The 24,636-nt window shown below is 31.1% G+C and overlaps 1 protein-coding gene across 2 annotated transcripts in view; it reads left to right on the top strand.

Moving 5' to 3' along the window:
* Positions 1-17,244, top strand: part of LOC127698720 (ubiquitin carboxyl-terminal hydrolase 34-like) — an 85,814-nt gene extending 68,570 nt beyond the window's left edge. For both annotated transcript variants that reach the window (XM_052202341.1, XM_052202340.1), the window contains exons 66-79: positions 118-224; positions 772-949; positions 1,426-1,583; positions 2,223-2,301; positions 3,027-3,153; positions 3,465-3,584; positions 3,820-3,924; positions 4,634-4,758; positions 5,242-5,365; positions 6,680-6,759; positions 10,306-10,440; positions 11,093-11,230; positions 11,573-11,762; positions 13,607-17,244. In XM_052202341.1, the coding sequence (XP_052058301.1) occupies positions 118-224; positions 772-949; positions 1,426-1,583; positions 2,223-2,301; positions 3,027-3,153; positions 3,465-3,584; positions 3,820-3,924; positions 4,634-4,758; positions 5,242-5,365; positions 6,680-6,759; positions 10,306-10,440; positions 11,093-11,230; positions 11,573-11,762; positions 13,607-14,064 (2,124 nt within the window). In that variant the 3' untranslated portion in view covers positions 14,065-17,244. The remainder of the gene's footprint in view (positions 1-117; positions 225-771; positions 950-1,425; positions 1,584-2,222; positions 2,302-3,026; positions 3,154-3,464; positions 3,585-3,819; positions 3,925-4,633; positions 4,759-5,241; positions 5,366-6,679; positions 6,760-10,305; positions 10,441-11,092; positions 11,231-11,572; positions 11,763-13,606) is intronic.
* The last annotated feature ends 7,392 nt before the right edge of the window (positions 17,245-24,636 follow it).

The raw sequence follows: 24,636 nt of genomic DNA, 5'->3' as shown, positions 1-24,636 counted from the left end.
AATAATTGTGCTCAAAAACATTTAGATACTTACTTTCATTGTAAGGTTGCTTATGAAATTATGAAGTTAAGAATTTTTATATAATTGAGATTAAAAATGAGGTTTTTTCCATTGCAGGCTTTGATGTATTTCTGGTATCAGGCATGCGTAGATTGTCCAGAAAACATCATGAAGATTGTCAGTAATCCAAATGTTTGTAAGCAGATAGCTTATAATTATATTTTGTAAGTATGTCTTGAAAATTTTTGTACTTACAGAAGCTTGAATATTATAAGATGCTATCATATTATCTGCATTTATCTATTGAACACATCCTCCTTGTGCTACCAAAATTCTGAACAAAAAATCTAACAAAAAATCTAATAACTACTACAGAAGTAAATTACTGCACTGAGTTTGCCAGACATCGTTTAATTTCTTCCATAAAGTAACAATGGAAGGATTTTAAGACTCAGTAATTAAAAAAAGGAGATATCTCTCATGTTTTTATGATGTCCAACATTCAAGATAATTTTCAATATTTTTTACAACTACATTAAAATCTCCATATGAACAGGAATACATTTACAATTATTTATGTCAACGTTTTGAAACATTTTATGATAAATTTTTCAGCAGTTGATTTCTTATTCCATGGCCACTCTTACATTTCTTTAACCATTTCAAGAATGATAATGAAGCCAATTTTGAAATTTGAACCGATGTGTAATGTATAAAGATTTAAAACCTTCTTATGAAAAAATTATTGTTACTTAAATGTCTATTTTACAGAGCTGACCATGATGATCAGGATGTTCTAATGTTTAACAGAATAATGTTACCATCATATTATGGGTTATTACGGATGTGTTGTCAACAATCCAGGGTATTCACAAGACAGTTAGCTTCACATCAGAACATAAACTGGGCTTTCCAAAATATTGCACCTTATCCCACGAAATATGCTGCTGTAAGTATTCTTCGTTCTTTATTTGTAAATTTATATTTATGGTAATTTTTTCATTTGTAAATGTTAACCACTTTTATTTCAGTCTAGAGTCGAAACAAATTTTTCAATGCCAATGACGGTTAAATTTCAATTGGGACATTGTTTTCCATATCGATAAAACAAAAAAATGATCTTGAGCATCTGTCAACCAGACAACAAACCCAAAGAAGTCCAAACAACCCTGGAGGTATAAAATAGTCTCCAACAATAAACAAACGTCTTTGCAGTATGTGAAGCTCTAAATCACCCAGATCCTTAAATACAACAAAGACCTACCATCAACTACAAATTTCCTAAAGGACAAATAATATAAGTTAATAATACAATCCAAGTAAGATAGGAATTAGTTTACTTTCCTGTTATAATTATCTACTGACTGCATAAATCAAATTATGTTAAAGAAAGTTTGGTTTGGAAATATTTTTTTTTATATGCAGGCTGTAGATGAATTATTCAAAATGATGAGATTAATGGCTACAAAATACTCAGACAGTTCAGAAGAGGAAGTTAGATCCATTAATTCATTCAAGAAAAATACATCACAGATGTTCCTTAATATGTTAGATGCTAGATCTGGATGGCAAACTTTGATCAGGTAAATATTTTTGACAAAAGATAAAGGTATGATTTGGGTGAAATCCATAAATGGCAGAAATAAAATGATGGAAGTATGTAGATTTGATGGCAAATATTGATCATATATATATTTTGGTTGCAATTTTTTGATATAGCACACTTTGATAAGATAAAAATGTTAGATGCCAGATCTGTTGTTAAAACTTTGATGAGGAAAATATCTGAAAGGATAGATTCAGTGGCAAACAATGCCAAATCTGGTTAGTTTTCCATATGCTTTTAGCACTAACTATTGGTGCAGACCAATTGGCATCCTTTAGGTGTCAATTTTGGTTAACTTGGGTTGCTGTCTCATTGCCATTTACCAAACACCTCCTCTTATTCTTATGTTCTTTACAAAAATATCACACAGCTGTTACTTTCTCAGAAATAATGTGTTGCAGGGGACATGGAAATACCGGGCAGGTGTCCGTTCGTCCGTCCGTCCGTCCTTCTGGTCTTGTTTATGTATTTGACATTATCCCATAGTTGAGATTTGAAAGTGCCTTCACTTGGTCCCCTGTATGTTTTAATAGAAGAGCCCTTGGCAAATTCAGGTGATTTTCTAAAAAAAAAGTGTGATTTGAAACCCAGTCTCAAAGAAAGATTTTTCTTGCAGTGTATTAAAGATATTGGTTGACACTGATAATGACAGACTGTTCCTTATCTACCAGGGAGGATTACAGATGATGTCTGAGGTTTGTATTAAATGTTACACAGACAAGTTTTTCTTTTTTATACCCATCTGCAGTTGGCACCTTACACCCAAATAAGTTTGTTATTGTTCAGTAAAGCAATGTATGTTCTATAAATAACCATAAAATAGTTGCTTCTAGACATAAAGTAACTAATGATCAATCAATAAATATACACAACAAAAAAATCTGTGTATCCACAGCATGTAGTGGACCATGTTTACAATCCAGAATTCTGGAGGTAGTTGTCTATGCCTACATTGGATCAGTTAGGGAAAAAAAAATTAAAATGTTTATCAGCAAGAGTGAATGCAAATAAAATAATAAAAAAAAATGAAATATTTTAGATGTTGAGCCTTTGTATTCTTATTGAATTTGGATTAGAATTTTAGAATTGTAAGTAAAGAAAACCAACCAAGTTTACAAATACCCATTTGAGCTTATGTACATTAGGATACAAAGTATTGGAAATGAATAAATGATTTAAGATTTTATTGATATTATTACGGTAGCTTGAAGTTGAGACATTAATCAGATTTTATAAGTAAAAGTTCATGATGTCTGATAAATAAATATTTTTACTGGAAAATATAGAAATTTATAAACTTGAAAGATATTGCCAAAATTAAATGCAGGTTTTTATGAAGAAGAAAAACCATAATAAGGAATCATACATTAGGATAGTGATTTGTTAGAAATTTAACAAAACTTGTTTAATATACATCTAGGCATTTAACAATTTACATGTGATGTACCATGAGGCTACAGCATGTCATGTGACTGGGGACATTGTAGACCTGCTGACCATTATACTGCCAGTGTTGAAAGTACTGAGGCATTTTCATGACAAGAAAAGTAAGTGTGTCCCAAGTATTGAATTGTTTTACACAGTGAATATAGCTATGAATAAAAGGAGAACTTATGATTTTATTTATTTGATGAAAGTGAAATGTAAAATGAAAGTTTATTATTATTGTAAATACAAGCATAGGTAATTGCAAGACTGTATTTTTTTTAATCCCACCTGGAACTTTGGTATCTATTTCTGTAAAAATAACCACTATTAAACTGTATAATCAAGCTGTTTTTATCTTTATCAGTTTACGTATAAGAAAATATTGTTTTATAAAGTCAAATAAATGTTGATTTATTGTTTTTTTTTGTAGGTTCTGGTTCAGATATTCAAACAGTATTTCAGAATTGGAGAGATAGAATGGAATTTGTAAAGAAACTGCTGACGTTACTGAATTCATTTACACCACCAGAGATCAGGCAGATATCTATAGGTAAGGAAAAGGAAATATTTTCTCTTGCAGAGGTTTTGAGAGAAATGGTGATAATTTTCTAGAGCGAATATCTTCATACAATGGTATGGAAAGTTGATTGAAATATTTCAAATGTGGATTTATAGAATTGTGGTTTAAAATATATATGTTCTACAGATTCAGATAAATTTATTTATGTTTTTTACTTTCAAGTCTTCAATATGGTAATTCTGGAATGAAATGATTTCTCTTGCAGAGGTTTTACGAGAAATGGTGATAATTTTCCAGAGCGAATGTGTTCATACAATGGTTCCAATGTTAACACAGGCTCATGTTTCTTTCCAAGAAAGTAATTTGCCAGGTAAGTTTATATCATATCATGTCAGCTTTATAATTTAAATACAATATTTTCTGTTTGACTAAAGAAAGGGATCTTTCCTTTTCCCGTTTAGTGTGAAACTATTTATTTTTCAGACCTACTTTGAAGTGATTGAAGTATTTAGTTTCAGTAAAGGCATTCTTGATTTATTTTTGAAGTAGTTTGTCATTTTCAGTGTATTGTATTGTTAGGTTGCTGTCCCTACTACTTTTAATCATTTTAAGCTGATTTGAATGTATACATCAAAACATTGATCTGGAGGTGTAATATCTTCAAACCACTACCATGTCTAAATGCAAATATTACATTACTCTTTTCTCACAAAAGTATATTACTGTGGATTCATAATTATTCGTGGGGTATAAATTTTCTTTGATTTCATGGGTATAGAGAAACCACAAATTTTAATGTCAAACAAAGTAAAAATTGTCTCTAGGCTTGTATACCAACTTTTGCAAAACCACGACGAAATCTGATATCCCCTAAAATATATATTTTTTCAATCCATGAAAATTGGTACCCATGTAAATAAATGAATCCACAGTAAATGAAAGAAACTGTTTCACTTGATGTTTTTAAAAAAAATTAATCAATTTCTTTAACATCACTTGATAACAGATAACATTAGTATAAAAGCATAATAGAAGTAACTCTTAAATGTTTGTCTAAAAAATTATGCTCTATATTTCAGTACCGACACCAGGACCATATTTCCCTAGAAGAGGTCAGAAGCCTATAGGGTCCAAGTCCAATATACGTCCACCAAGACCACAGTTTAATATGATGTTACATTCTAGTCAAGTAGAGGCAACAAAGGTATAGAAAATTTATTTATTTACTTAAGAAATAATTCTTTCATGCCATGTTCTATGCTCATTTTAACATGGGTAGGCATTATATGTGTCAATATCTTTATACCACTCTCAGTATATTGGAATTAGAACATGGCTTTGTTTCCAAAGAGAAAGAAGAATGTCATATTAGAATTACTGATTTGTTTATTTCTGTATAAAAAGTATTTTAAAATATTGTAAATGTGAAGCAATTTGAATTCATTGAATAATTTCCTTTTTAGTCATTCTTTTTTTTTTTTTTTTTTCTCCACAGAATTTCTCCACAGAATGAATTTTCAATTTTTTTCCTCTTTATGGTGATTCAAATAAAAAAAAATATTCAAGAAATGTTTTGAGTATCATATAAATTCCCAGCAACCGCTTCATAAGAAATAGATAATGATGTACATGTAAAATTTGTTTTTAATGTATTTTGTAAAGCAATTTTTTATTTACTTTATTTCAGGGTGTTGATGAGAATTATGATTGTGCATTGTCAGAATTCTTCTTACCATATCATTCCTTGGTAGATCTCATTTGTAGAGTGGCTGTCAACCAACAGATTCTTAATGAACATATAATTAATCTTAGTAAGTAATGAACATATAATTAATCTTAGTAAGTAATGAACATATAATTAATCTTAGTAAGTATTCAGACAATAGTTTGTATTATACTTATGTACTGTACTTTCACATAATTTAGAAAAATGGCAAAATATTGGATATTGATATTATGGAGTGATATTACAGCCGATTTCATTGAGTGTGTAGGCAAAGGTAATTTCTTTGGTTAGCTTGCTTGTTAGCTGAACCTTGAAGTCATTATTAGGTCATGTATTCTACCCTCCTTTCCAAGTAGCCTAGTCAAACAGACAGATAGATTGGTTATCTGTCGGACTAGTCTACTCTCAAAGGAGGGTAGTTTACCTAACCTAATAATGATTTCACTGTTCAGCTATCAAGCAAGCTAACCAAAGATATTAACTTTGCCTACACACTCAATGAAATCGGCTGTAAGCAAAATTGTTGCAAAGCATCCGAATTGGCATTTTTTTTTCATATAATCTAACGCATGCTCACAAATATATCTTTATCAACAATGCATTGCTTCAAAATGAAGTTGTCACATTAGTATTGTGGTTGCGAGATTAGCATGACATTAAAAATAATTATGGAAAATATTTTAAAAGATTTTGATCATTTTCAAAATAATTGTACAATTGACTTCAGATAGTAAACAAAAATTTAACCAAAATAATTTATAAATTGGCGAATCTTGAACATTTACTCAATCAATAGAAATGACATTATACTGTAAATGAAAGCATGAATAATCTTGTAAATTTAAGGTCAAACATAGGAAAATCCCAATTCTTTCTAAGCCATTTTAATATTGTTTGTTTAAGATATCCAAATGAAACATCTTATTGAGTATATTATTATTTTCCTTTTTTTTTATTTGTAAGAGAATAACTAACCTGGTTTGCCATTTTGCTAGTAGTTAAAAAGTATAAAGATCATGCAAGACAACAACTCTAATAATGCTTGGAGGAACTAATGGTGTAGAATTTCTCTAATTCTTAGCTTATTTATACTTTCCCAATTATTTGATTATTTTAATAAATTAAATGTGCTATTCATTTGATCTCAGTTGTTCTTTTGTCAAAATTCAATTATGATGTCATATTTCTTGCTTCTGAATTTTCTATTGTTACGAAACGAAAAAAGGTGACCATGACTGATGTTGTCACATTAAAAGAGCACATCTTTTTGCAGATCATTGAAAAAAAAAAAGCCTTAGGTTTTATGTATGAAAATTTAACTCTAGTGGAGAAATAACATATTACACTCAATGCAGTGGTAGAATCTATGTGTAACTTACATTTTGTAATTCTCTTATAGGTGCTGTAGTGGCTGTGGAAGGTGTCCCATTACATTCAGCTTTCTTTGCAAAGTTGTGGTATGAAATTTATCATTCTGAGGTAAGAAGCATTTAATACATATTTCCACATGAATTAAATTTTCTCATCAAATGTTAACCAGAATAATTCAGTCGTTATATTCCACTGCTATACGATGACTACATTAACGCCTGAAGGCCTAGTCAATGAAAAATCGTCAAAAAATCATTCGGAATTAGCTCGGGATTTACCTATCTCGATAACATTTAGTATTAGCTGATTGGCTCTCTCTCACAGAGAGCACCAATCAAAATCCTGGATTCGTGACGCGTTTTTATACGACCGCAAAAATTAAAAATTTTTGGTCGTATATTGGTATGACGTTGGCGTCGTCGTCGGCTTCGTCGGCGTCGTCTGGCGTCGTCCGGCGTCGTCCGAAGACACATTGGTTTTCCACACTCTAACTTTAGTTTAAGTGAATGGATCTCCATGAAATTTTACCATAAGGTTCAATACCACGAAAGGAAGGTTGGGATTGATTTTGGGGGTTATGGTACCAACAGTTAAGGAATTAGGGGCCAAAAAGGGGTCAAAAATAAGCATTTTTGTAACTTCCAGACAAAAGCTTGTGTGTAAGTGTATGGATCTCTCTGACATTGTACCACAAGGTTCCATATCACAAAGGGAAGGCTGTAATTGATTTTGGGGGTAATTGCCTCAAAATTTTAGGAATTAGGGGCCAAAAAAGGGGCAAAAAACAAGCATTTTTCTAGTTAAATGACAATAACTTGTGTGTAAGTGTTTGGATATTTCTGAAATTGTACTACAAGGTTCCATATCACAAAGGGAAAGCTGGAATTGAGTTTGGGGGTATTGCCCGAAACGTTTAGGATTTGGGGGCCAAAAAGGGGCCAAAAATAAGCATTTTTCTAGTTTCCAGACAATAACTTGTGTTTAAGTGTATGGATCTTTCTGAAATTGTACTGCAAGGTACCATACCACAAAGGGAAGGCTGGGATTGAGTTTGGGGGTGATGAATCATAAGGGGGTTCAAAAAATTTGGGGGGGGGATTTTTTTTTTTTCTTTTTTTCCTTTTTTTTTTCTTTTAAAATTTTCCATTTTGAGTTGGTTATTTCTGATTAATATTTAAAAGCAAATAATAATGATATGGTAGGAGATACACACCAAACAGGATGTGTAAATTATTATATAATAAGTATTGTGCAATAGCAAGAAATTTTCAATTGCACAGTATTGCACAATAGCAAGAAATCTTCAATTGCACAGTATTGCGCAATAGCAAGAAATCTTCAATTGCACAGTATTGTGCAATAGCAAGAAATATCCAATAGCACAATATTGCGCAATAGCAAGAAATTGTCAATTGTACAGCATTGCGCAATAGCAAGAAATATTCAATTGCACAGTATTGTGCAAAAGAAGATACTTCGTATAAATTGCTTATTTCTTGATCAATTTCAATGGAGTTTTATTCTTGAATTCTTGGGGTTCTTTAATATGCTGAATCTAACCGTGTATTAAGTTTTTGGATTTTGGGCCCCGTTTTTAAATTGGTCCACATTGAGGTCCAAAGGGTCCAAAATTTAACTTTGTTTGATTTCATCAAAAATTGAATTATTGGGGTTCTTTGATATGCCGAATCTTACCTTGTATTTAGATTCTTAATTTTTGGTTCCGTTTTCAAATTGGTCTACATTAAGGTCCAAAGGGTCCAAAATTAAACTTAGTTTGATTTTAACAAAAATTGAATTTTAAGGGTTCTTTGATATGCTGAATCTAAACATGTATTTAGATTTTTTATTATGGGCCCAGTTTTCAAGTTGGTCCAAATCGGGGTCCAAAATTAAACTTTGTTTGATTTCAACAAAAATTGAATATATGGGGTTCTTACATATGCCGAATCTAACCATGTATTTAGATTTTTGATTTTTGGGCCCCGTTATCGACTTTGTCCACATTGAGGTCAAAAGGGTCCAAAATTAAACTTAGTTTGATTTTAACAAAAATTGAATTTTTAGGGTTCTTTGATATGCTGAATCTAAACATGTATTTAGATTTTTGATTATGGGCCCAGTTTTCAAGTTGGTCCAAATCGGGGTCCAAAATTAAACTTTGTTTGATTTCAACAAAAATTGAATATATGGGGTTCTTTGATATGCTGAATCTAACCATGTATTTAGATTTTTGATTTTTGGGCCCCGTTATCAACTTTGTCCACATTGAGGTCAAAAGGGTCCAAAATTAAACTTTGTTTGATTCCATCAAAAATTGAATTCTTGGGGTTCTTTGATATGCTGAATCTAACCATGTATTTAGATTTTGGATATTGGACCATAATAGGTGAATGTCCAATTTAAAATTTTTAAGTTCTTAGACCACATTCATTCTGTGTCAGAAACCTATGCTGTGTCAAATATTTAATCACAATCCAAATTCAGAGCTGTATCAAGCTTGAATGTTGTGTCCATACTTGCCCCAACTGTTCAGGGTTCGACCTCTGCGGTCGTATCAAGCTGCGCCCTGCGGAGCATTTTATTATCGTATAAAGAGTTCAGGCCCTCGCGAGTGGGAGAGTCGATCACGGGGAGGGACTGAATTATTCGGGTTAATCAAATGTTTGTGAATACTGATAAAAGTTATAAATTGGTAAGAAATTTTAATGAATACAACTCAAAACAAAGGAAATTTCTTTTCCATTTCCATTTGCCTATTTTGCCAAGCCATTGTTTGAAATTTATTATTCCTCATACATATTTTCGAAATTATTTCCATTACTTAAAAGAAATATGTATATTTGTAAATGAGGGTAAGAATATTCAATGAAATTAAATAAAAAAATTGTTGCATCAGAACAATCTTCATTATCAGTATTGATCACATGATTTCAACAAGGAGGGTCTGGATGGGGGATCCTTCATTTCTGTATTCTTTAATTCTGTAGGCCCCTTTTTGCCGATTATTCTCTATTCTTTATATTTTAGCACCTCAGTATTCTCTATTCTTAATTTTGTTGGTCCATTTTTCTCTATTCTTTATATTTTTTGCCCATTATTCTCTATTCTGTAAACCCCCATCCACACCCTCAACAAGAGATTCGATGGTAACCAAAAAAATTTCTTGTGCATCCATATATATTTCTTTTCAATATGTATTAGAACTTTATGAATTTAAAGTATTACATGTTATATACGTTTTCACATACTTTTAATATGTATGAATCTGAATAGGTTAACATCTTATTACTTTAGATGGAAAATCCACAAGAAAGGAAATCTTAGATTCATCTCTTATTAAGTGTTTGATAGATAGTTAAGGGGAGGAAAATCCTGCTTTACGTTTTTTTTTATGTTGAAAATATAGAAGATCAGTGCCTACCTTCTCATATATCATTTTACAATCTTTAAAATGACACAGAACAATACTCTTCAATGTAAAAAGAATTAAAAAAAAAATGATAATAGTATTACAAAACATGAAGCGGTAAATCTGAGGTTTTACCAGATGAAAATGAGTGAAATTATAGATAGATTTTGACTGATTACACAGTTTCCTGAAACATTCAGCATATATCTTTTTGCCTTATACTATTTGTTTGTTTGTTACAGGTTGATAGAAATTGTATAAGAATACTTTGCAGTAGCAGTTACTTTATAGAATATGTAGATTCAGTATTATTGGATGAAAGACTGTCACTAAACAATCATAATATATACCAGTTCTTTTGTAACTTCTTTCCAAAGGTTTGTATTAAACTTTACATTCTTATGCTTAAAATCCTGGGCTTGTTTACCAATATTTTCCTTGCTGAGAGTGATCCTCAGTTAAAGGGGATTATTGACTTATAGTCATAGATCTATATTAACCTCTTCCATTAAGCAATACTTTCGCTATCAATGATACAGTTAATATATAAACAGAGATGAATGTATTCTGTTTTTTAGTGGATTTCCACTATTGGTAATCTGTGTTTGTTACGATTTCTTTATGATACAGAGTAGTTGATATTTAATGCAGCCATTCCACTTTCCTTTTGAGCAAAATTGTCTCTGTAAGATTTAAAATTATGTTCTGCTTCAAACATTTTTATTGCTTGCATTTTTTTTCCGTCTGACTGCATGAAATAATGTAGAATGGTTGGTTTTGGTTGAGTCTAAATTTCCTGATTTCAAAGACCAAACCTATTCACTAGATTGGTTTTTTTTCGTATTTTCTTGTCTTAAAAATCAGATTCTGATTTACAGAAGGGGACATTTGTTTGATTTTATTCAAATCACTAAGTAAGCAAAAATACAACCCTTGTAAAAAAAAAAAATCTGTTTTACAGTAAAGAGATTATATTAAATGCAGAGTTATGATAGGTGTATATAATTTTGTCATTAAAATATTTTTCAGGTGTATCAACAAGTGCTAAACGACCAGGGGAAATCATTACTTGATAGTTTGGTTGCCTCGGTAACAGCAGAAAAATCTGCCATTGAAAATGTCAGATACCAACAAGATTTACTTAATATCTGTGAAAGAATTAATGGGGTATGTTATATTGAAAATGATATGTCAGCTTATTACTGTGAATATTGACATGGCTTTATCCTTCATTCAGAAAAGGCATTAATGTGTGCACACTAATTAACAGTTGTATATAACTTTTAACAATGTGAATTAATTATATCCTTCTTGAAACATTGAAAATTCTATTGTTCTTTGAGTTCTTAAAGTTTTTTGTTTTCTTGTCACCACATTTCTACCAATATATACATTTCAAAAACAAATATATGAACAAAACTAATTACTTTTTTCAAATTCATATTGTAATGGGATATTTTTGTGTTATACAAATGTCAATATGATTGAATTCTTCACAAAATATTTCAGGATTTGCGAGCCATGTTACTGATATTCTCTGTTCAACCTCCAAAGAAGATGAATCCTTTGTTAATGGACAGTTTACATTACATCTTGAGCATATGTAGAGAAAACCAGCAGCAGAGAGCAGAGGCAGCTAGAATTCAGAGCAGAAAACGGTCTGGATCTGAGAGTCAGGAGGAATTAACAGATTCTACAGGTTAGAAATAAAATTAAAATATAAGAAAAAGGCCTATATACTTTTTCATGGCATTTCCTGACAATACGAATTCCTTTGATATTTAAAAGTAGATACTGAATCCAACATCCTTCCTGGAAATAAACAGAGGTTTTTCGCCATAAGGACCTTACTTTATAGCAGCCTTCATTGGTCTTATATTGAGGGAAATTGTGTATATGAACAATTAACAAGATGGTGATCAAATATTTATAATTAAGGAGAGAAAAAAATAGAAGTTACTGACATTATTTGGGAAAATGTTAACAATTAGTAGGAAAAAAAACCTGAACACTGATTTAAATCCACCTAATACATTTACCTGATAAAAATTGTTGCCTAAGATTTTTATGTTGAACAAATTCATGATGTTTGCTTGCAAAGTACATCTAATTTTTTATGCCCCCGCCGTAGCGGAGGGGGCATTAAGTTTTACCCTTGTCCATACGTACGTCCCTCCGTACGTACGTCCCAAAGTTGGTTTCAGAATTTTTAGTTTCCGTTCGCTAACTTTAGTTTGCCTCAACCAAATGTTATGAAATTTATACACAATGCTTATTACCACAAAATACAGATCAAGTTTGAATTTTGGTGGTGTCACTTTAACCGTTCTAGAGTTATGCCCCTTTACAAAAGGAAAAGTTGCTGAATTTTTCGTTTCCGTTCTCTAACAAGTGTTATGAAACTTATACACAATACTTATTACTATAAAACTCAGATCAATAACAAATATGGGTAGCGTCACTTTTACCGTTCTTCAGTTATGTCCCTTTATAACTTTATATGATATGCAAGCGGGGGCATCATCTGTGTCCCATGGACACATTTCCCATTTATTTAATAATCATGTGGTCAATTATTGTCAGCATTGTTATGCCCCCACCACTAGGTAAAGCTGGCATTAAGTGTTATCCTTAATGGTCCGTCTCTCTGTTAGTCCTTCCGTCTGTTCCAAAAGTATTTTCACATATTATAAGCATGCTTGAGCAAGGCATTTGTGTCCTCAGACACATTCTTCTTTTATTTTCTTTATGTAGTCATTCAGGTTATTATTTACATATACATTCACATATTTATTCATCCAATCATCATACTGCATTATTGATTTCAACTGGTTATCCTTAAAAGTTTAGAATTTTTGAAATCTGTTTATTCACCTGAAATGCCATGCAAATTTTGGGTCAGTCAAACTGACTTTTGCAATGTGTTAGACCAAATGTCAGATATTAGTATAGCAAATGCGTGTCAGAATTTCATTGAGGCATTAAGATCAAATGTCTTTTACACAGTGAATTTTGATATGTTTGAATTTGGCATGGTGTCCTCAAGCTTCTTAAATGTGATATATTCAGTCAGTTATTGGCAGGAAATCTGGTTTACCTTGTACACTCAAGTTTGCCATATGATTAAAACTTACCACCAAAATATTGTATGCATGTGTAGTACAAACATACAACTAAACATTCCTAAGGTGAATTTTATTTGGAGGTTCGTTGATAAATTTAGCCTAATGTGGATACCAATTTTCATGGATTGAGGAAAAGATATATTATTGTGGATATTTGATTTCGAGGTTTTGCCAAAGTCCACATACAAGACTAGAAAATTTGTGCTTTGTTGAACATTTGAATTTGTGGTTTACCTATACCAATGAAATTAATGAACATTGGTACCCAACGAAGAATTATGAATCCACAGTATTACTATTGTCTAATTTTTTTAATGTCATGACTTCTTGAGGAATATAAAAGTAGTATAGTTTGAATGGTTTTTTTGTGTGGTCCAAACCATATTCTTACGTATTTCATATTTTTATTGTCCTACAGAAGCTACACCTTCCAAAAAGAGGAGAGTTTCTGGAAAGGATTCAGCTGATGAAGCAGAAGATAGAGACTCTAGTAGTGATGTAGAAATTATTCCTGATGACACACCACCTAAAAAGGAGGAAGTCAAGTCTCCTGAGAAGGAGGAAGAAAAGGTGTCATCTGGAGAAAATTCTGAGTCAGATACTAAAATCCAAGAAAGTAGTAGTCAAAGTGACAGTGAGAAACCTGGACCTAGTACTTCTAAAGATTCAAAAGATTCTAAAGAAGAAGAAAGTTCAGACTCCAAGGAACCTGAAAATGAAACAGAAAAAGAAAGTGAGGAGAAAGTTGAGAGACAGAATAGTTCTGAAAGTAGGCAGAGTAGTGATGAAGTACCGAGACAGAAAGAAAGACCAACTATTGTGGACTTAGTAGCCAAACAAATTGATTCTATATTTTCTCTTATAGAGAAACATTAATGTGCTTTATAGGAAATGGTGCTGAATTTGTAACAATCAAAAATCATTTTTACTATAGACTAATTGATGAATGATCAGATTAGTAAATGAATTCGAAAGTTTTTAACTTGCTCTGTAAAATTCCCATATTGTATGAGTAGGAACGTTTTTAAGATTGTATAAATTGTTTTTTCTAGAACTTTCTGTGTTGACAGTCTTCCTTTTCTAGTGAATCCATAAATTATGCTGAGGATGTGCTTTGTGTGTCTTTCTTATTGACATTTTCTTTTGCTTTTGGTAATGCTTGTTCAACCCCAAAATATCTATTACAATGCATATGAATAATCACTGTTCCTTTAAGGTACAACAAGGTTTTAAGAAGGAATAAAGCATTTCCATGTTATAAACCTATTTTAAAGTGCCTTTCTGGAATCAGTTCATTAGTTAATTGAACACACCCATAAATGTTACATACAGTTTTTACTGTGATAACCATTTCAAATGAAATGCATGAAATTTTGGTGGTTGCAAACTAGAACAGATCTGAAACCAATTAAATAGGTAAAGATCAGTTTTATTCAGGTTGATATTATGAGAAAAATTAGTCAGTCGTCTCCTTTTGATTAAGCTATGTAGGGGATAAAATTAGTTATCTATTTTACTAATTGGTGTATGTGTATAGAAATCATGCAGTAAAATTGATTATATAGTATTTATTTATTTTAGAAGCAAAAAAATAAAATAACAAAATAATGCTCAAAGGCTATAGTAGATTAATTGGTAACACTGATATTATCATAAATAGTTATAATGTTAATATTTCTATCGGAGAGAAATACAACAAAAATGTTTTCGGTAATTTTGAAGTACTTCTATTTCATTGAAAATATTTTCAAAGGCAAAATCTCATCTATGGTAAAAAAAAATTGAACAGCACATGGGTTGTATGGAACAATAACATATTTTAATGAATTTATTTTTATAGAGAAAAGAATAAGATGTCAGTTTTTTCACTGTTCTATTCCTGTTATCATGCATGTATTATGAACATCATTAAATAGTAATATATATTGTTATGACATAAATATCAGTGAATAATATCAGAATAAAAATGTTTTTTTGCACAGGCTAACAAGTGTAATAGATATTCTATGAACAACAGATTTTGACCGTTAGTAAAATTTTGAAATGGTGTTAAGAACATTATTAGCAAATTGTTCATTTTGAGTGACATTCTACTTGGAACATTTTAATTATATGTGAATGTTTACATGATTGCCACCACAGGAATGGAATAATCCATATCATAATCCATATCATGATCCTTAACTATTAAAAGAGTTTGTGGATAATTCTGTTTCTACACACGTTTGCCATAATTACTGTTTCAAATGGAATGCATAAAAATGGTTTCAAACTAGAACAGATCTGACTGACACAGACTATACATGTATCTCTGTAAAATCTGTTATTTTTATTCAGCATTATATCAGTTGATATTATCAGAAAAATTAGTCAGTTGTTTATCGTGATTAAGCAATCTAGGGGAGACAATTTAATTTCTTCATGAAAAGCAAAGATAAATATTATCTCCCCTACATAAATTGCTGAAGGATAAATTAATCTTTGATTTAGTCTTTACTTTTACATGATACAGTATTGCAAATTCATTACTCAGAACTGGTTAAATATATATTGAAGGAATAATGTGTTAAGCATTTTAGAATTTTGCATTTATTATCAAATATTTATTATTTTTGTTGTGATCTCAAAATGTGTTCACTGCCTATGTAATTGTGTATTTGTGACAATCATGTCAAGAATGGGTGTAAGTTTTTTGTCAATTTATTGGTTTGAGTTGTAAATTTATTTCTGGAAATTGTAAGAATGCCATTCCACAAAGATTTAAACTCTTAAATTGTGAAATAAATAGATTTACTTTTAAAAAAAATATACAAATATTGACTCCCAAATCTGTTTGTGATTTCTGTTTTAAATTCATGAATGAAAACTTTTTGCATGGATTATTGTTGAAGACTTGTCAACAGATTGAAAGACATTTTAGTAGAATACAGTGTGACTAACATGTGTGAATTGTATGACCATGGTTGTAATGATGATGTAGAAAATATGTAAAGCAAACTTACAAACCTATCAATGTTTATGTCTGTCCTTGAAATAAGATGACTTCAATTACCATATCTCTTCAATGATGAGTATAAAAATAAGAAGTATGATTCACAATGAGAAAACTATCTGCCAAGGACCATAGAACTGGGATTCTATGATAACTTTTATTAGTGCAAATACTGGTTGGGTTTTGTTGTTTTTAATTTTTTTTCAATTGCGTCTAACAATTCAGTAAAGTTATGTTTATTTTTTTAAAGAAAATGAACAAACCAAAAAGACATACACATTGATAGGTGAAGTTTGATTTCTGAGTGATTGTATGTTATATGTATATATTGTATAGTGTTAAATTTGTCTGTTGTTGATCACAATATCTTCTGTTTAAGGAGCAAATCAATTTACTGCGTTTTTATACATTTATGGTAAGGCCTTTATTTTATCTTTTTTTTTCAGTCTTTACATGTTCGTAGCTTTTACACTTTATAAGAAACTTGGTATGGTTGCTGCTGTACACTGAAAACTGGAACATGTGAAACATTCATCATATAATGTTGCACAGATAATTTGGAATTAAGCAATTTGATAAAAGCTATCTAAAGTCAGTGAAAAAACATTAGTCTCACGTACGTTTTATTTAAAATATTCAGTTTAACTTGTCATTTATAGATCTCTCTGAGAAGCCGCCTCCTTTTGGTATACTACTTCAAAGTCCAGTTTCTTCAAAATATATATATATTGGAAAAGCCTTTCACGAGAGAACAATTGTCTTAGATATTTTAAGGGATTGCTGTTTAAAAAAAAAGACCCAAGAAAATATGGTTTCACAAGAAAGATAATGAATGCTACATAATTCAAGAAGCAATTAAAAGTACAAGGGAGAAAATTGTTATCATTCTTCCATATGATGTTTGCTTTAATATTTAAAACAATAGAAATTATTTAATGAGGGAAGTGCAATCTTCTCTTTATATTGACTGTCTTAAGAAATGTTATTTTAACTTAATTTAGTGATCTGCTGCTTACACAGAAATGATATTCATGTGCTTTTAGTAAATGGCTGAACAAATTTTATTTTAGTCATGTTTTCTTTGTCTCATGAAAAAAAGATAAATCTGTATGTGAACATGAGCTGCATTCCATTTTTAAAATAGTGAGGTCAACAGGAAGAAAGTAAAGCCCTACTATTTAATTCTATTGTCTTCGTTTATACACAATCCGTATTTAGGCTAAGTTTAATGATTTATTGGATGTCAGGTACCAGCAATATTTGATATACCAAGCACCATTTTAATTAAATTATTTCATCGTAATTATTGGACCAGAAGGGTAATTTGCCTTTCAGTCAGACACCTAACACTTGTACTGTATTGTATTTTAACATTTGACTTCATATATTGAACATAGGTTTCACTTTTGTAAATTGAGTACACATAGAGGCTTCAAACAGAAACAACAGGTGTTATAAGCTTCCTGTACTAGGTTTCACTTTTGTAAATTGAGTACACATAAAGGCTTCAAACAGAAACAACAGGTGTTATAAGCTTCTGGTACTAGGTTTCACTTTTGTAAATTGAGTGCACATAGAGGCTTCAAACAGAAACAACAGGTGTTATAAGCTTCTGATACTAGGTTTCACTTTTGTAAATTGAGTACACATAGAGGCTTCAAACAGAAACAACAGGTGTTATAAGCTTCTGGTACTAGGTTTCACTTTTGTAAATTGAGTACACATAGAGGCTTCAAACAGAAACAACAGGTGTTATAGGCTTCCTGTACTAGGTTTCACTTTTGTAAATTGAGTACACATAGAGGCTTCAAACAGAAACAACAGGTGTTATAAGCTTCTGGTACTAGGTTTCACTTTTGTAAATTGAGTACACATAGAGGCTTCAAACAGAAACAACAGGTGTTATAGGCTTCCTGTACTAGGTTTCACTTTTGTAAATTGAGTACACATAGAGGCTTCAAACAGAAACAACAGGTGTTATAGGCATCATGTACTAGGTTTCACTTTTGTAAATTGAGTAAACATGAGGCTTCAAACAGAAACAACAGGTGTTATAGGCTTCCTGTACTAGGTTTCACTTTTGTAAATTGAGTAAACATGAGGCTTCAAACAGAAACAACAGGTGTTATAGGCTTCCTGTACGCTTAAAAATGGAATCAAATTTTACAAAAAGAACATTTTTATGTGAAAAATGTTACTGAAAATGTAACTTTTTTGTTTACTTCTGAGGAAATTACATATCTGTCAGTTCCAGAATTCTAAATTGCAGTTTCCCTTAGTTACAAGCAGAAAGTTTGTTATCCAGTCAGGTCTAAAGTGCATTAGAATTTATTGTGCTCTGAATGTACTTTGTGGTAACACTCTGATAATGCTTTAGCTCCTAAACCCTCAAAAACTACTTTCAGGAGCTGGTTAATGTTCAATTGTTTATTAAAACTGTCGTGGACTTATCCTAAAGCATATTTAAGTAGCTACTCTGTTTTAAACACTTGAGCCTCATATCACACACAACAAACAATGCTGAAAACTCAAAACTTAATAAAATGCTTCACTGGGCGCAGCTTGATACGACCGCAGAGGTCGAACCCTGAACAGTTGGGGCAAGTATGGACACAACATTCAAGCTTGATACAGCTCTGAATTTGGATTGTGATTAAATATTTGACACAGCATAGATTTCTGACACATAAAGAATGTGGTCTAAGAACTTGATTTTTTTCTAATTTACCTATTATGGTCCAATGTCCAAAATCAAAATACATGGTTAGATTCAGCATATCAAAGAACCCCATATATTCAATTTTTGTTGAAATCAAACAAAGTTTAATTTTGGACCCCAACTTGGACAAACTTGAAAACTGGGCACTTATTCAAAAATCTAAACACATGTTTAGATTCAGCATATCAAAGAACCCCGAGAATTCATTTTTTGTTAAAATCAAACTAAGTTTAATTTTGGACCCTTTGGACCTTAATGTAGACCAATTTAAAAAACAGGACCCAAAATTAAAAATCTAAATACACGGTTAGATTTGGAATATCAAAGAACCCCAATAATTCAATTTTTGATGAAATCAAACAAAGTTTAATTTTGGACCCTTTTGACCTCAATATGAACCAATTTGATAGCGGGGCCCACAAATAAAAAATCTAAATACATGGTTAGATTCAGCATATCAAAGAACCCCATATATTCAATTTTTGTTGAAATCAAACAAAGTTTAATTTTGGACCCCAACTTGGACCAACTTGAAAACTGGGCCCATAATCAAAAATCTAAACACATGTTTAGATTCAGCATATCAAAGAACCCCAAGAATTCAATTTTTGTTAAAATCAAACTAAGTTTAATTTTGGACCCTTTGGGCCTTAATGTAGACCAATTTAAAAAACAGGACCCAAAATTAAAAATAAAAAAACACGGTTATATTTGGCATATCAAAGAACCCCAATAATTCAATTTTTGATGAAATCAAACAAAGTTTAATTTTGGACCCTTTTGACCTCAATATGAACCAATACGATAGCAGGCCCACAAATAAAAAATCTAAATACATGGTTAGATTCAGCATATCAAAGAACCCCATATATTCAATTTTTGTTGAAATCAAACAATGTTTAATTTTGGACCCCAATTTGGACCAACTTGAAAACTGGGCCAAAAATCTAAAATCTAAATACATGTTTAGATTCATCATATCAAAGAACCCCATATATTCAATTTTTGTTGAAATCAAACAAAGTTTAATTTTGGACCCCAACTTGGACCAACTTGAAAACTGGGCCCATAATCAAAAATCTAAACACATGTTTAGATTCAGCATATCAAAAAACCCCAAGAATTCAATTTTTGTTAAAATCAAACTAAGTTTAATTTTGGACCCTTTGGGCCTTAATGTAGACCAATTTAAAAATCAGGACCCAAAATTAAAAATCTAAATACACGGTTAGATTTGGCATATCAAAGAACCCCAATAATTCAATTTTTGATGAAATCAAACGAAGTTTAATTTTGGACCCTTTTGACCTCAATATGAACCAATTTGACAGCGGGGTCCACAAATAAAAAATCTAAATACATGGTTAGATTCAGCATATCAAAGAACCCCATATATTCAATTTTTGTTGAAATCAAACAAAGTTTAATTTTGGACCCCAATTTGGACCAACTTGAAAACTGGGCCAAAAATCAAAATCTAAATATATGTTTAGATTCAGCATATCAAAGAACCCCATATATTCAATTTTTGTTAAAATCAAACAAAGTTTAATTATGGACCTTTTGGACCTTAATATAGACCAATTTGAAAACTGGACCCAAAATTAAAAATCTAAATACACGGTTAGATTCGGCATAACAAATAAATAAATGTGGTCAAAGATTTTACAAATCTAATGCGCCATGCTGTGCAATTAAAGATTACTTCTTGAAATTTGAAAAAAAAATAATATTTGAAGAATAATTCTTTTTAATTTCTGAAATCTGAAATGAGAAAAAATGACCCCCCACAATTTCTTTTTACCCCCCCCCCCCCCCCCCCCCCCCCTTTTTTTCCCCAAAAAATTCTTTCCCTCAAGATATGGTCATAATCTCAATTCAAATTTCCAATGGAGTTTGCAACCATAATTACCCATTTAAATTTACCATAGTGCTAACTTAATCTATTTTATAATAGAATTTAAAATATAGTGTCAAATCTTTCATATGGATTTTTTTGTAAAAAAAAAAGATGCAACATTTGGAGATATTTTTACTGGTCTTCCTTTATAAATATGCATTTCTTTAAACATAATTTAAAAGCAGTGTAAGGGAAGTAAACAAAACGTTGTATTTGGATTACCTCCCTTACACTGTTTTAAATTATCTTAATTGTTCATTAACCATTACTTTATACATAATTTAAAAGCAGTGTAAGGGAGATAATTTCAATGATGTATTTGATTTATCTCCCTTACACTGCTTTAAATTATGTTTTGTACTAAAGTATTTGTCCATTAACCAGGACAACCTTGTTTTTCCCCCTTTTTTACCCCTAATTCCTAAATGGTTTGAGCCATAACCCCCCAAAGCAAATCCTAACCATCCCTTTGTGGTATGGAAACTTGTAGTATAATTTCAGAGAGATCCATACACCGTTCCACAGTTATTGTCTGGAAACTAGAAAATGCTTATTTTTGGCCCCTAATTCCTTAACTGTTGGTACCATAACCCCCAAAATCAATCCCCACCTTCCTTTTGTGGTATTGAACCTTGTGGTAAAATTTCAAAGAGATCCATTCACTTAAACTAAAGTTAGAGTGCGAAAACCAATGTGTCTTCGGACGACGACGCCAACGTCATACCAATATACGACCGCAAAAATTTTTTGCAGTCGTATAAAAAGATCAGGCAAACATGGATTGTTATATATTGATACATTACTGAAACTGTTAAAATGTTATTTACAAGTCCAAACAGCATTGATACTTGCCCATAAGATGGCAAGAATATAACCATTTCTTAGGCACCAAAACAACTGAAACCACTTGAAAACTAGAGTTTTTTTAATTTGAAAATGTAATAGATATTATATGCATTCTTGTTATATCCATGCTTATGAAAAAATTCCGACTTTCCTAATATATGCCTTGCAATCGCCACAATATGCACTGATATACATTGTTTTCATAGGACCCAATAGCACAACGTGTTAATAGCTTCCAAATCTATTAAACTTAGATGTCCACACCTACTCTATCATTCATTTGGTTATTTTCATGTCTTGTTTTAATTAAGATTTTGGATATGATATACATTTTAAAAAATTTTATGACGGATAAAACAAGAATATCGTTGTCCAATGGATACCTAGCTCTGCTAACAAAATGAAGAAACCAGTGACAACAAATTTGTACAAGATTTACTCATTATCAGACACCAAATGGATTATTGTCTCACCTGTAATGAATGCTGCAGTAAGCAAGACATATGGATTCAAATCCTGTGCCTGCATAAACCATTTGATTAAAGCTTTATATTTCAGAAGTTGAAAACCTGGATACTTCAGATATTTTGTATAAAGATGCCAAATGTTCTGAAATTTCCATTTTTCATATGTCTATTGTCCTTAACCTCATTTTTAAAAAGATTGGGATTATTGTTCTAATTCTTTCAGTAACTAGATTAGCTACTAAGTCTAGCTAGCTATACACACTGAAATTTAGTTCCCCAAAATAATTCTCATGTCTGTGAAGATATGCAGATTTTAACCATGAAAAATTTTATTATATCTTTAGAGCATTTCATTCAAGTAAGTCTTTTGTTTTCTCAGTTGTTTTCTTGCTTGTTTCTGAAGCCTGCGACAAAAGGTGTAGAATGTGAGACTTAGTTATCCAGCAGCAGCGATGGTGTAAACTACATGTATAAAGCTTTATATTTCAGAAGGTAAAAGACAGATGAAACATAACTTGTATGATGCAAATGCCTTATGTTACAAAGTTTCTATCTGTCATAAAATTATGTCCACTGACACTTATGAGTAATAAGATAACAATATTTGGTCTACATGTCCATCATACAATGTTCACCTGACCTCAACCTTATTTCATTAATCAGTGATCAAGGTTTAGTTTTCGTTATCAATTCTGCATCTCAGACACTGTGTGCAATAGGTCAACTATATTTGGTGTATGGAATGATTATAAAGTTGATATTAATGTATATTCCAACAAGATACTTACTGATATACCTTAAAAGTATATAAAAAGAATAAAGCACTATGAGCAAAACTTATGAATGTCTCACCTCGCAAGTACATGTATAAAAATATCAAATGTTCTTGTTTTATTTATTTATTAAGTAAAAATTCATCTCAATAATTTAACACAATGTGGTTTTTTATTCAACTTGTTAGGTACCTGTCCTCATAATTTAACACAACACTTAATATTAAATCCTTCTTAATCTTACAATTTGAAAAATGAAAATGACAATAATACTTGAACATGTCTTTTTTTGTAATGAAATTGATATTAAAAAAAGAAACACCACGGAATATGTAATAAGATTAATATTCCCAACAGTGCCATTATATATAGTTCTCCATTGATTGCGATCTGGTTATATTCGAAAAAAATTTAGGATCTTTTCTTTTCAGCGGTAGGATACTGGTACATAGAATCATCAGACAACATGATATAAATATATTGTTTTTTTGTTGACAAGTATTTGGATTAGGGAATACAGAAAGAATTAAGGAACAAACATGTCTATCATATGTTTACATATATTCTACTATCTCTCTCTTTATAAATACATTAACATTAAAAACAGCACTTGTCATATCAATTTACCCTTCTTAGCAGCACTTGTTTGACCTAGTTTCTACCAATTTATGACTGTCCATAACTACAATTCACTAATTAATTAATCATAATCTATTACAATAAAATGTAAAAATATTTTATTTTTTTTAACTTACTTTATACAAGACAAAATATCTTAAATTTTTAGTATACACATTTGTTTTGGTCTGTGTTCAACAAAACGGCATATGATTCCCAATCAAAAACTTTGTATTAAGACCTAGCAGGGGCGGATCCAGCCATTTATAAAAGGGGGGTTCCTAACCCAGGATAAAGGGGGGGGGTTCCAACTATATGTCCCCATTCAAATGCATTGATCGTCCAAAAAAAAGGGGGGTTCCAACCCCCCGGAACCCCCCCCCCCCCCCCTGGATCCTCCACTGCCTAGCATGTATGACTTATGAAATACAGGCCAGAATAACAGCTTTTAATCAGATTTTTTTACTTGGAATCTTAGTTGTCTACAGAATCAGGTTTTAGATGAATACATGTCTTAATTTACCATTCAAATGCTCAGAGATTAAAAACAATTTTTATCAAGTAATCTTTGGACTGTGGGTCTGGAGGATTCCCTATTTTTACTGTTTTTGATCCTTTAAATTTATTGGAAAGTAAAAAAAAATGAAATAAAATCATGGTAAAAAAACATGTATATCACAAAATGATCTACGAAAAAAAGTTGTGTATGTTAAAATTTGGAATTTAAGGAAAATGAGCATTTCAGTTTCTATGCATTCTGTCGAAAAGATGCTTTTACTATAAATTCAGAAATTATTGTGCACATTTATTATTTCTATTTTAGAAGAATGGACAAAACTGCGAGATTAATTATTGTGATTTCAGAAAAATATCAATACATATATTTGTATCGGATGTCAAATTGCTTCTTATTGCGATACTCACCCCGTCGCATTATACACATTAATAAACGCCTCACAATAATTTCTGAATTTACAGTAACTCTTAACTGGTATCAAAATAAGGAAATGTAGTTTTACTTCCAATGAGACAACTATCCATCAGAGTCTAAATGATGCAAACAACTGTAGGGGCAATGTATGGTCTTCAAAAATGAGCAGCATTTATTTCAAACAGCAATGAAGAGATCAGCA

Source organism: Mytilus californianus, unplaced genomic scaffold, assembly GCF_021869535.1.
Source record: "Mytilus californianus isolate M0D057914Y unplaced genomic scaffold, xbMytCali1.0.p SCAF_4, whole genome shotgun sequence".
Lineage (NCBI taxonomy): Eukaryota > Metazoa > Mollusca > Bivalvia > Mytilida > Mytilidae > Mytilus > Mytilus californianus.
Note: the sequence above shows the minus strand (reverse complement) of the source record. Positions and strands in the feature narration are given on the sequence as shown.